Source organism: Populus nigra, chromosome 1 (assembly GCF_951802175.1).
Source record: "Populus nigra chromosome 1, ddPopNigr1.1, whole genome shotgun sequence".
NCBI lineage: Eukaryota > Viridiplantae > Streptophyta > Magnoliopsida > Malpighiales > Salicaceae > Populus > Populus nigra.
The window spans coordinates 44,681,717-44,695,705 of record NC_084852.1 but is presented as its reverse complement, the minus strand read 5'-3'; the positions used below and the strand labels follow the sequence as shown (position 1 = coordinate 44,695,705).

The window sequence follows — 13,989 nt, the reverse complement described above, 5'->3', positions numbered from 1 at the left end:
AAAATATTTTTAAAAATATTTAAATATTATTTTATTTTTGATATCAATATATCAAAACAATAAAAAAAATTTAAAAAATTTAAAAATACAATTGAACCTAATGCTAATGCTGTTTATAACATATTCATACAATCAAATCCCCCTCATATAATTTTACATTGCAAATAAACATCACTTGAGGGATCAACTTTCTCAATTTAGATGAGGAGTAACTTGAGGGGTGTAGCATCATTTGTTAGGTCATACATTTAATTCAATTCCTAAAAGTCACAAGTTCAAGTTTCACAAATCTCAGGGCCACTAGAAGCTTAGATAATTGTTAACTTCAGAATACATGAGATTAGTCAAAATACATGCAAATTAATCCGTCTACCACGTTAATAATAATAATAATAAAAAACCCTAGGAGAGATTGCAATGCATGCAAGGAATGACCTCTGTAGCTTAATATAACGAATAAACTGTACAAATACCCGAAACATCCAGGAGAGAACAATAAAGAAGCAGAATGTGGTGGTGTATACGCTTATCTCTGAATTTATTATCTACTCGAGGACCCTATGTATGGCCTATAATGGCACTACGCCACGAGGTGGCAAAATACAAGGAAGAGTAATAAGAATAAAATACACGATGTGAAATGTGGTCCTAAGATAAACCATCAAGATCAATTTACCAATACTCCACCCCCAGCTAAATCTATGAAACTAAAAAAGAGCTTTGTTATGTGCACAATCTCCTATCTGGATTTAGCTACAACTTATCCGCTATTTTCCCAAGCGCATTCGCGAGCTTATTGAGAACAGCAACCAAGCCATCTGCATGATCCTTCCTCTGCTCCCGGTCCAGCTGAAAATTTGTGTTCTGAGCTTCAAGCTGAGCAGTCAGCATTTTGCCATTCCTTTCCAAGACATCAATCAAATGACTCTGCAAACTGATGGTTTCCTCATCACCATCTATCACAAACCGTTTCCGTTTCCGTTCCTCATGCGAAGCAGACCCCATCTCAGGATTTGTGGCGGGCCTTTTATCATTTGGTGGAACTGCAATGCACACAAAAGAGAGTACAGTTTCTCTGCATGTAAAACTAGCCGATGATGAAGTTTCAAGACCAGGAGAAGTTGGAAAATGCCCAAACCACCAATTTTTTCTGACCTACACACTGGCCCGTAGAATATATCCACTAACAATGTGTTCATAGACCTCAAACAATAGAATAGGTAATGGTTATGGAACACTTGAATACCAAACTAAACCCCACAACCGGAGACATCAGTACACATAAACTGTCAACCATGAAGTCAATTTTTTCGACGGACTACAGTTATGAAAGAACCACATGCTACATTCAAACAAGAGTTTCACAATAACTTATCGAGTAATAAAAACCTCGCAATATATCATGCGATTAGTCGTGGCCGCACAGCTGAAAGCTAGCAGGCAACAAAAACTTTCGAAAACGCAGATCACATGAATTAAAGGCAAATCATGACAATCTGAGCCAAGGGTCAACTCAAAGTCCCAAAAGACAATTTAAAGTTGATGGGGTCATGATCCGACTCTTGCTCTTTATCCATATGGTCATTAGTTTTCCATTTGCGCCCTGTTCAGATTTTCATCATACAGAGTCTGGTTGTAAATTACTTGCCCTACACAAACACGATCTCTTCAGGGTAAGGCTATAGAGCCACCGTCTCTTCAGGGTACGACAATGAATAAACTTGAAGAAAAGATCAGCGATTCTTTTTCCATGAAAGAATAGAAGAACCAATTGAAGAGGCACCAAATCATAGACAATATGATCAATAAACTACTAGATCTGAGCATTACCTTGAGCTTGACTTGCTCGTGGAGCTGGCTGGTACTGCTTCTCTGTGCATGACAAGAACCAAAACAAAGAGCTAAAAAATATCAGCAACTGTCATAATCTAAAACCTCTGTTGTTGGTAATAAATAAATACGAAAAAAATAATAGATAAATAGAAATTTAAAAAAAAAAAAAGAAAAAAAAAGAAAAGGAGTAACCATGGAAATTGGAGGGCTTTCATTTTTTTAAAAAAAAGTACAAACAAAACACCCCATTTCAGCACTTTAATAAAATCCGACCACCATCTTTATAGCAGCATCATCATCTACCACTAAAAATCTTAAATCTTTTACTAACAACCAAACAAAATTTATAGAATCAAAACCACAATTATTACATAAACCCAAAAAACCCACCAAACCTCAAAATTTCAGAAGAAAAAATAAAACCTCCAGCCCCAATTACCTGAAATCGGTGTCGGATTAGCAACCCCTGCCGTCACCGCCATCTTTATCGGTTGCACCTCCTTAACTACAGCCTCCGGACTCCCTCCTCCCTCCTCCTGCTCAAAATCCGAAAACAAACCATCCTCCGCCGCTGCACTCCGCCCACTATCAAAAACCACCTCCTCCGCTACTGTCTCCGCCTCTGCTGCTGTCGAAGACGGTGCCAAAGCAAGCGCCAATCCCGGGACCGTACCGCCGCCACCATCGAGAATATCATATACCTCCCTATCAAAAAACCCAGGCAACTTCCTTTCTCTTCTCAAATCATTCCTCATAACCCAAAAGGACTCCGTTTCTTCTCTTATTGAAGTCTCCCATTCTTTTATCTTCTTAAAATCACCTGCTAAATTACTCCATCTTTTCCGACACTGAACCGGTCCTCGGTTCACTCCATGTCTTTTACAGTAAGAAGATACTGAGGCCCATTTCGGTTCGATTTGACCCGACCCGATGCCCATACCCGATGCGCGACCTCTCCGGACTCTGTTTTCTGCCACTCTCTTGCCCTGTATGAGTACTAGAATTTCTTGCCGCGTCCACCGAGGGAGTCTCGGTGCTTTGTTTCCGTCATCCCCGCCGTCTCGGATGTTGGTGTCAACGCCGTTAGTTCTTTCGCCGTCAACTGGATTTTGAGTTGGGGTTAAGCTTAATTGCTGCTCTAAAGCCATAATTAAAGGAAAATGATGAAAGAGGATTTTTTTTATCTTTTGGTTTTTTTAAAGGCACGTGACTTTACGAGGGTGGGGAAGTAACGGAGTTCTAAGGGAGAGTCCGTTACGGCGTTTAGAGGAGAGGGATCATCAATCACTTGTCCTCCCCGTAATTACAGAATTGAGAGAAGGAGAGAAATTGAGAGAGAGGTTTAGCTTTAAGGTTTCGGTGGTTTTTATTTTTTATTTACTTTGGTATTGACTGAGTAGATAGTGCCTCTTAATCCATGATTAAGGGTAGTCAATTGTGTGATTGATCAGGGTTATATCTTTAATCGCTCAATTAACAGGAGGGTATATATTTCTTTATTTTTTTAATACAAAGTTATTAAAATCGAGAAAAAAAACCAATTGTACAAGAGAATTTAAAATAAAAAATAACAATTAAAATAACAAGGAAGAAAATTAAAATAAAAAATAAATTAAAGGACAACCCAAAACTTTTAATTGAAAGGTTAAATTGAAAAGAACAATAACTTTAATAAAAGTAAAAACAAAATCAAAACAATAAAAATGAAACTGAAAAAAATATACCATAAACTTAGATTAAAAGAAAAATTGAAAACCTATAAAACTTTTACAAAAAAACAAAAGATCAAAATAGAAATTAAAAGAATAATAATCAAATTGAAGAAAGAAAAATACATAACAATATGTGATTAAAAGAATAAAGTGAAAATAAATAAAACTTTTATAAAAGGGCTAAAACTAAAAGAATAAGAACTAAATTTGAAATACAAAAAATAAAAAGAACCAACTTGTAATTTTTATAAGAAAAGAGAGAGAAAAAAATCATTAGCGACAAACCGTCCTATAACCTCTGACTTTCGCTACATTAGAAGGAAGAAGATGAGGCGGAGCTTCAAATGACAAGGCAGAAGCCCATCTCTAATCACTTATAGACACCGCATGCTTTCAGTAGTTTTTGAAAGTTTTATATTAATTAATTAATATAAAAAGACTTAGAGATCCTTTGATTGTTATAGAAATAACAAAAGAAAACACATGAGAAGAAAAAAAAGCCCCTGCATGATGCTTCTTCTTCTTCCTTTTAATTTCAAGAGCAAAATTATATTTTTTACTGTATTTTAGAAAATAAAAAAATTAAATACCTTCGGGTAATAGTTTTAAAATTTTGATTATCCAAGGTAATAAAATTATCTTATTATTTTAAAAATTAAAATTCACATATATTTCCGTATTAATAATTAATTGGCCATGATAAAAGACAAGACTACCCCTAACTCATATTCCTCTAAAAAAAGAATAGTTATTGGAAGAGCACAAAAATCATTGCACCTAGAAATGAATAATAAATTTAGTTTGTGTGTAAAGTTTTTGCTACGAATTTCAGAGTGGTAGGCTATAGATGATTACTTTGTTGATTTGGACAAGGGCTACCCTTATCTATCTTCCTGTTAAGTACTTTTCTAGGCCCCGTAATGAGGTCATTATCTTTGAGTAAAACACGGTTAATTTTAACACGTTTTATTGGGCCACCTTTCACGAGCTACGCGTCTCTTTCCATCAAAATACAAAACTATGTTCGGAATTCGGGTCAAGTAGAGGTCGTCAAAATTTATTTTTTATTTAAAATAATATTATTTTTTAAAATTATTTTAATATGTTGATTTTAAATATAAATATAAATATTATTTTAATATAAATATTTTTTTATAAAAAAACAACTATTATTAAACTCCTAAATATCCTAATAATCTTGTACATGGCTTCACAAATTCATTTAATTGGTATTCTTTTTTATATAATTAAGTAGTAAATATTCTTAATCCTCGAAGTGAATAATTCTTTTTTTTTTTATTGAAGGAAGACCATCCTCTACCACTTACAAAATCTAAAAAAAAAACATAAATTTCATTTTTAAAAACATTATAAAATCATTGGTGAATTTAATGTGAATCCTAGACGAGAAAATCAACATGCTCCACAAATCTTTTTTTTAATTAAAGTGAGTGGTCAAATCAGCTTATATGTACCTCGATTAATCCTACGAATTCTAAAGTTAATAGTCATGTAAATTTCCAGTAGCCATCATATAACAATCACAGGGCTTAAATTAAAACTATAAAAAAAATATATTTTAATCTCAAGTTTTTTTTTACTAGATCATCTACTAAATGATTCCCATGCTTTACAAATTATATGTGAAGATAGTGGGTACTCAAGATTAATCTTGCACGTTAGATAATTCTTTTTATAATAATTTATCCCTGAATTTTTCTCTCCAAGAGCCAGAGACTCGGCGGCATTCTTAGGTTTCCTTTTCAGTAATGGCGTGGACTAAAATGCTGATAAGGGCATCCTACCCTCCCAATAAAAACAAATTGGTCCATCTCTCTCCTTTTCTCGAGCATGTACAGCAATTGGGATAGTTTTTAAAGTATTTTTTATTTAAAAATATATTTTTAATATAAATATATTAAAACAATTAAAAAAATAATTTTGAATAAAAATGTACTCTTAATCATTCCTCGTAATCCTCACTTGATGGCTAACACATGAGAATGCTCCATAATTTAAAGCCACATTTTTGGGTGGTTGGATTTGAAGTTGAGAGCCCCATGACTGGTGCCTTCTCTCCTCCCCTACACGTCCTTTTTGCCTTCCATTTCTTCTCATCTGTTTATCCCTTCCCATCAAATTAAATGAATTAACCCATTTAGTTTCGTGTCAAGCAATATAAATATATTTGATTGTGGAAAAAAGCTTCCATAAAGGGGCTGGAAGGAAGCACAGACCTCATGAGGGGTTAGTAAAGGGTCACAATCTTCATGCGATATCGTGGGGACCAGGTTGATGACCGTGGCCCTCCATTTGCGTGGGCTAGCCTATATGTAGCCGCCTTTACTAGGTGGTCGCTCTAGCCATGCTGCCCCCTCCCCCTCTTTCTGGACCTTCGGCTGAATGAAATGGCGAAGCACGCACCCTCCCTGCCCCCTCGGGCATGCAATTGACATCTCTTTTATGTGCTCAGTGGGTTAGACAAAGGTTTGCACTCTTTTTTAATTTTTTAGTTTAAATCTCACATCAGCATTTAAATTTTTTTATTAATTTATAATTATATATATAAACATGACCTTTATTTCAAAATATTTGATTCGATAAAAATATCTTTGATCTCAAGAATCATCATCTTATCTTATCTTAAGAAAACTTTACGTGGCAAAATAAAAAAAATACACATACTCAAAACATTAATATATGGCTATCTATTCCAATGAAAGCCCATCCAAGGGAAAAGGAAAGGAAGGACAAAGAAAGAAACAATCGGCTAAACCGGGTTTTATTATTATCATGTCATGACTTTGTATGCTCATTTTATGGGTTTTTTATTTTATTTTTTTAGTATTTTAAATCATTTTAATATGTTTATATAAAAAATAAAATTTTAAAAATAAAAAATATTTTATAAACAACCATCATCACATCATCATATGTAGTGATGACTTACTCCCTCTGTTTTATGGATGGGTGCAAATTTGTTTTTTGGTCTCCCAAAAAAAAAAAAAAGGTTAGATATGCTTGAAAATATAGACACCCCATTAGCTTTGTTGCTGCCATCGCAATAATACGATGTTCGCATTCTAGCTATGGTCACATGCATTGTCTAAGTAATCAACTAAAGCCAAACAAATTATGCTTAATATTTGATTAGACCATAGGACCACCATGAACAACAGTGTCACGAACAGCTCTCGTTTTTTAATGGCTTCTGGGACTAATAACAGGTGTGGGTCCAAGATGGCTCTTTAATCACGAAGATTATCTTCTAATCATGGCGTCTGCTACTAGAAGCAATCAAGGAGTAAGTGATGTTTCCCACACTTAATATCATTGATTTGTAAACTTAATCGCAACTCAAAAGAAAAAAAGAGGATCTTTTTGTGCGTGGCCTGTTCTGGATTGGATTGATTGTTTTCTCATTGGGTCAAGAGTGAAGATGTCTGATGGGTACTTTTTCAGGCCACATCTGTGGGGAGATTGTAGTGGTTGGATCTCCGAGTGCCACTCTCTATAGAAGAAGAACAGCTGAATCAGAAAAACACACAGCTCTGGCCCGAAGAGAACACAATCAGCATCTCTTGAATTAAATTACTGCGATGAATCAACTAATTATCTCCGAGCGCCACTGACTGGGCATGCCTCTCGGGTTTGGTCTCAAATTTGCAGTGCATGCTATAACAGCTTTGAGAATGGCAGTGGTGAGTGTTTTTTTAGCCCAAGAAAAGCATGAACAAATATTTATTCATAGAAAATTGTCATAATCACACCATCCCTTGGAACATCGGTTGTTGGTAACATGTCAAATTAATAGGGTGTTTGGAAGTATGGTGATAATTAATTTTTAAAATGTTTTTTTTTTGGAAAAATATAAAAAATAATATATGTTTTTTTATTTTTTAAAATTTATTTTTAACATTAATATATCAAAATAATCTAAAAACACTAAAAAATTTAAATTTTAATAAAAAACAGGTTGAAAATCATATTAAAATGATGTCTAAATAACAACAATAAGATGGTTTGCAGACCATTTCGAGCTCCTAAGTTACGATAACAAGGGATAAAATGTGGACATGTGTCAATGCATTATTGCCTTATTTGTAACCCAAGGTCTTCCATCAGGGCAATTCACAAAAATCTCAGCACATGCAATGTGGTTTTACTAATTTGTGAATGGACCAGCATATGCTTGCTAGGTATGCACAGTCCATACCAAGCAAATCAATCCTTCTTTTTTTCCTCATTGTTTGACGGGTCCAAGTAAAAGAATATTGCAAGTGCAAGGGGACCGACTATTTAAGGCAATCTGGTGGGTGGTCACGATCCAACGGTTAACATCATCGGATCAGTCTGACTCCTCGTTTTGGTAAAAGGGACTTGGCAATTTATATGTAGACGTTGACAAAAAGACTAACAGACCACAGATGGGAAATTGGAATCTCCCCAAAAGAAGAGGATGATAAGATAAACATGCAACGTTGCAAGTCACATAGCCACTAACATAAAGACGAAAAACAATGGCTGTAAAGTGTAAACCACATTTTACATTTTTTATGCTCTCCCCAGCGCTTTTATTTACATGGGGGTGTAAGCAATTTGCTGATAACGAACCAGAAAGAACAATTTTCAGGTCCAAATAGAGAGCCATGGTTCGAGGAAAGGGCCACATGGGTTCGGCCGGCGAAGGGATTGGTTTGGTCTTCTTGACCCTGGCTTTGTGCATTGCTATTATGTTTGAGCAATGTCAAGGTCGCGGTGCCTATGCGGAGCCAGCAAACTGTCTACGCCTGGAGTGTGCTCCATATCAGGTGATTCACAGTCAAAAAGATTATGAAATAAGAAGTTACAGAACAGCGACTTGGATTTCTACTTCACCAATCAACTCTAACTCGTACAAGGATGCAGCTGGTCATGGTTTCAACATGTAAGCACATCTTTCTCTCAACTTTCCTTTCATTTAGGGCAGATGTATTATCCTTCAGTACTGCAAGAAATCACAAATCGCTTTTTGTTTGTTTATTTAACAAACCATGGGATCACACACGCTTTTCTTTGTTTAATAAATACTGTAAAAAGGGTCTACTGTGTATTTATTATTGCGTTCAAAAATCGTTTTTGAAATATTTTAATTTTTTTTGCTTTAAAATAATTTTTTAAATACATTAATACTAAAAATAAATTTTAAAAAATAAAAAAAATCATGTTAATATATTTTCATTTTAAAAAGCAACCACTTATTCCCTATCACTGTCTTAATTTTAACGTTTGCTCTTTATCTATAATTTATTTTATAGGTGTTCTCCTAGCATAGGCCCAGGCTTTAATTTAAGTATAAGAGAAGCTCTTGAGATTTAATATTTTAATTTTAATAATAAGCTAATCATTTGCCACACACAACCACCAGGTGGATGGATTTTATGGAATATCACTGACCAATTCTCCTACACTTTAAAATTACAATCTCGTCCATGCTTATTTGCCCTTTTAAGAATTTATTTAATGATTTCATGCTTATTATGGCGCCTGTGAAGCCTCGCTGCATATATTCAAGGAAACAATGATCAGGCAGCAAACATCAACATGACAGCTCCAGTTTTGGTAGATATGTTTTCATCAACCGCAAGTTCCCGCAACACAACCTTTACTGTGCACCTCTATTTGCCACAAAAGTACCAAAATAACCCTCCTCTCTCCCGTCAAGTACATCCAGTGAAGCTGCCTAAACACCGCCATGCAGCTGTGAAGAGGTTTGGAGGTTTTATGAACGACACCAACATCCCTGGACAAGTTTTGGCGTTGAAGAAAAGCCTCGAGGGCACCCCCTGGGAATCATCCATAGCAAGGACACAAAGCAAGGGTCGTGTGCCTTGCAGTGTTGCTGGCTACAACTCGCCCTACGAATATGAGAATCGTGCAAATGAAGTCATGTTTTGGTTTGATTAATGGTGACCAATCATTTGTACAAACAGTTCTGTAATGGAGGAAAAAGCAAGAAAAGAAATAAGCCATCTTTATCAAAGGATATGCTACCCAATTGCTTAAGATTTCCTTTTCCTTGTGCACAATCGTGCTCCCCTTTTCTTTAATCACGCACTTGATTTACGAGCCTGGATAGGTCCCGAGTGGCAGACAAAAACCAATAGACCTTGCAAAACTAGTTCAAGTGATTGATTTGTTCTTACCCACTGAAAAAAACTGGTTCGTACCAGGCTTGGCTATTGGCACTACAAGGGCGGAAAGCAGGATCACCTAGCATTTTCAAACATAGGATTCAATAAACTAGATTTTACAGACTTCAAGGAACTAATTATGAGTGTGGTGAAAGCACAGAAAATATATAGTTTTATCAAACAGGAAGGAAATGATATTAGTTGCTCTGTTCTTTCATTAAATTCTACCATATATATCCTGTGAGTTTCTGAGATTGGGTTTAAAAGCAAGTTACTAACACTATCATATAGCCCTGTGGAGAAGAAGTGGGGGGGCATAAAATATAGTACAATTAACAAAATCGTCCCCTCCGATGAGTTACCATTCCTTGATAATCGCCAAAGGGTGACAAGAAATGAGATATCCACCAGATAATTTTATTAATTTGACATGTCTCAGCTATTAAAACACATCAAGCCCAAATAAGTTCTTGTATATAATAAGCATCCTGTACAAATTAAAATCTAGCAATGGCTTTAGGTATTTGTTTTTCAATAGAAACGTGTACATAAGCTGTAATCTAATTTTATAACCTCCGTTTTACCTAATACAAGAGCCGCCGACACTCATCGGTGCCACAGTAGCATGGTGACTGTTTTAGTTTCCCATCAGGACCAACAACACTATCAAGTGCGTAACCATAGTCATATGTAAGTTCCTGTTTGCATCATAGCAAAACCATTTTTCATTATAAATTTGCTGTTGATGCCTGGAATTTAATATTTCACATTAAAAGGAAAGGAAGCCCAAGTTATAACATCAAGCACAAGAGATAACTATTTATTAGAATGCCGGGTTAGCATGAAAAAAAAGAAGCTTATAAAGATATCAGAATAAAAAAGCCCCCCCTTTTTTTTTTCTTTTTTTTTTGATAGTGTTAGTAATTTGCTTGTTTGATGCTGCTTGTTTTCCAAGTATGATGGTAATCACTTGTGCTTGGCTTCGACAGAGATTTTGTGCAGAAATTTGGCCTTAGAGGCAACAAAAACCATATTTGTAGGTTGGTCACACTAACAGTAAGCTTAAAGAATTTTTTTCACCCAGTTGAGAGAAACCCTATTTCATTGATGATAACGCTCAATTCATTTGACCTGATGTTTCAGCTGTCGCAAATTTCACTTCGTCACTCTATTGGGTGCTATTTCCTTTTCCTTAGAGTAATTTTATCACCTTTAGTTCAGATTATGTTTATTATGTTAAAGTAATTCAGATCAAACATAAAAGAAGGCTAGAATTCTCAATAAGATGTTTATTATAAGTACTTAAGTTAACCTAAATACAAAGAAATTATATATAGGTTAAACTGAAAATATCATTCTACCCTTAATAAATAAAACTAGATAAATATTACTTAACATCTCCCCTCAAACTCACGATGCCGCATCTACAAGCATCGAGAGTTTGCCAACTAGAAAACAAAAACGAGATATGGAATGCGTCTTGGTAAAGAAATCTGCAATCTGCAAGGAAGAATGAACAAAAGGCAAAGTAATGGTGCCATGCTTGAGATGATGACGAGTAAGATGACAATCGATTTCAATGTGCTTAGTTCGCTCATAAAAACCGAGTTGTGAGCAATCTGAATAGAACTCTGGTTGTCACAATTCATAGGAGTAGGATGAGAAAAGAAAACTCTCATATCAGCAAGTAACCAACGTAACCAAACAATCTCTTTGGTAGTAGATGTCATGACAGAAGCTGAAGGAAAGTCGAAATACTAGATTTTGCAGAAACGGAAGACAAAATATCACTTTAAATTTTTTATTTTTCTTGCAGAAACTTAACTCAAATACCAAATTGCAGAAACTGAAAAGAAAACGAAATACCAAAACAATTGCAGAGACAGAACAGAAATACCAAATTGCAGAAGCTGATACCAAATTGCAGAAACTGAAGAGAAGACGAAATACCAAAACAATTGCAGAGACAAATAGAAATACTAAATTGTAGAAGCTGATTCTAAATTGCAGAAACTGAAGAGAAGACTAAATACCAAAACAATTGCAGAGACAGAACAGAAATACCAAATTGCAGAAGCTGATACCAAATTGCAGAGACTGATGAGAAGATGAAATACCAAAACAATTGCAGAGGCAAAACAGAAATACCAAATTGCAGAAGCTGAAAAATCTAAAATAAAGTTTCAGATATTAATTCTTCAGCCGCAAGCACAAAACTTGATCTTCATCCTCCATCTTTTAATAGGTCAAACAACTCATGTCTGATATTTTGAAAAATAAATCTGAAGTTAAGCTTTAAAGGAATGCATTGAGCGTGCTGGAACATCCTACAGGGAATGAAGTGGATGATGATAACAATTTTGATACGAGCAGTGGCTCTGACATTGGTGAACATGATTTCTACAAGGGCAGCGAGTTCCATAAAATTAACAAGCCAAGGGTTCGATCAACTAAGCTCTGATACCATGTTAAAGTAATTCAGATCAAACATAAAAGGAGGCTAGAATTCTCAATAAGATGTTTATTATGAGTGCTTAAGTTAACCTAAATACAAAGAAATTATATATAGGTTAAACTGAAAATATCATTCTACCCTTAATACATAAAACTAGATAAATATTACTTAACAATTCTAATGCTATCACCTTTAGTTCAGCTTATATTAGGGCAAAGAGCACTTTAATCCCAATGTTCTTGAGCAATACCAAACAGCAGCACTTTACATAGTCAAGATTGCTTATCACGTTAATTCTATATTTGGTTGATTCAATAACTCTTACTGGTTGATAGATAAGCAGTGGGAGCATAAACAGAATCATAAAAGTTTTCTAATAGATAAACACCTTCAACAAACACAGGCATCATCTCAAGTACGCAGAAATTGAAACATGACCAATTTTTTCACAATTTTCACAAAGCATTACGTTTTTTAAGTGTTCTAAATTACTTCACATAGCAATTCAAGTGTATGCCATGAATTTAAGGAGCAGACAGTAAATTAACTTTATGCCTGAATCCAGTGCTCCTCATTGATGCATGGACACCTCTCAACTCTTTCATGTCTAGGACAACGCATGTAAAGGGATTTTCCAATCATAGATATAAATAAGACTTCGATATTTTCTTCAGAATCGGTTGATTTGAAGAACACTTAGCATCAGCGGATGAACTCCCCTTCTGCAAAGTTTTTATGGCACTAGCATAACAATCACAAAGACCAAGATCCGCCTCCAGAGAGAGAGAGAGCGAGGCAGAGACAGAGAGTTTGAAATGGTGAAAGTGGCCTGGAAAGGTGTTGGCACATGATAGCCATTTTGTTCTGTATTAATGGTTTTTATTCGCCAAATAAGTTTTCAAAAGGAAAGGCATAAATTTTGAAATGTGAGATACAATATTTCACGGGAAGCAAAAATGGACTGTTTTTTAAATTTTCACCTCAAAGTTTAGCAAATACTTGTGCAGCTTTAGTCATACAGATGATAGTACTAATTCTTAATCATCATGATTCCTGCTGCTTTGTTAATTCAAACACCTGGCAGTTGTCTCACTGCCTACCTTGATTCACAAGATAAAAAACAAATTTCAACACTGACATTTTGATTTGAAAAATAGGAAAGGAAACAAAGAATCAAATAGGTGGGTGATGATGTCTAAACCGGAAACACCTTAATGTAGCACAACCACAACAAAACAGTGTTGTGTTACTATTTAGCCAAGAGGAGGAAACAATGAAGAATATTTTCTGTAATTTTAAGGATTGCTAAAACCAATACTTTGAACAAAAAAATATACATAAGCATTCACCTATTCATTTCAATAAAAGATCCTTATAAATGCAATCACCTGAGCAAAGTTAAGGTGATGAGAATTAAAATTCCTCACTGTCTCCTTCACTGCTGTGCAGGCCTTCTGCTACAAAATTTTGATAGTCTGTCCATTTCAGGAAAGCATTGTCTTCTAGCTCAATTTCTGCTTCATCAACTTTAAAAGGCAAGGAACCAAGGGCCAGACAACTTCTATCGCACCAATCTTCTCCACCTTTTCTATCTATATCAGGTAGTCATTCTTGCATTGAATTATGATTCATGCAGGTTCTTCTCTTGACAGCATTATCTCTGGTCGAATCTAACTGTCTCTTCCTATTATAATCTCTGGTTTCTTTCTTGCACTCATCATGTTTAGGAGCATTTAACTCCCACCTCTGATCTCCATCATAATATGGCCTTCTCTCCCTCGGCCCTGTTGACTCTTCTTCAACTTCTTTTTTGCAA

General features: G+C 35.1%; 2 protein-coding genes across 2 annotated transcripts; one reads left to right on the top strand and one right to left on the bottom strand.

Annotated features, from left to right (window-relative positions):
• Positions 1 to 422: 422 nt before the first annotated feature.
• LOC133684930 (trihelix transcription factor ASR3-like) lies at positions 423 to 3,226 on the bottom strand. The gene is made up of 3 exons (XM_062106869.1): positions 2,273 to 3,226; positions 1,831 to 1,872; positions 423 to 1,043 (listed from the first exon to the last, which is right to left on the bottom strand). Exons 1-3 carry the CDS (start codon positions 2,979 to 2,981, stop codon positions 754 to 756), a joined length of 1,041 nt encoding a protein of 346 aa, XP_061962853.1. The 5' UTR covers positions 2,982 to 3,226; the 3' UTR covers positions 423 to 753.
• A 4,844-nt stretch (positions 3,227 to 8,070) lies between these two features.
• LOC133699051 (uncharacterized) lies at positions 8,071 to 9,567 on the top strand. The gene is made up of 2 exons (XM_062122183.1): positions 8,071 to 8,472; positions 9,080 to 9,567. Exons 1-2 carry the CDS (start codon positions 8,195 to 8,197, stop codon positions 9,489 to 9,491), a joined length of 690 nt encoding a protein of 229 aa, XP_061978167.1. The 5' UTR covers positions 8,071 to 8,194; the 3' UTR covers positions 9,492 to 9,567.
• The last annotated feature ends 4,422 nt before the right edge of the window (positions 9,568 to 13,989 follow it).

What these genes read in the sequence shown, in the direction of transcription:
- LOC133684930 (XM_062106869.1), bottom strand. Translation starts at nt 2,981, where the DNA reads ATGGCTTTAGAGCAGCAATTAAGCTTAACCCCAACTCAAAATCCAGTT. An exon ending in TAATCCGACACCGATTTCAG is followed by an intron (nt 1,873 to 2,272) that starts GTAATTGGGGCT and finishes TGTCATGCACAG; the next exon opens with AGAAGCAGTACCAGCCAGCT. An exon ending in ACGAGCAAGTCAAGCTCAAG is followed by an intron (nt 1,044 to 1,830) that starts GTAATGCTCAGA and finishes TGTGCATTGCAG; the next exon opens with TTCCACCAAATGATAAAAGG.
- LOC133699051 (XM_062122183.1), top strand. Translation starts at nt 8,195, where the DNA reads ATGGTTCGAGGAAAGGGCCACATGGGTTCGGCCGGCGAAGGGATTGGT. An exon ending in GCTGGTCATGGTTTCAACAT is followed by an intron (nt 8,473 to 9,079) that starts GTAAGCACATCT and finishes GCGCCTGTGAAG; the next exon opens with CCTCGCTGCATATATTCAAG.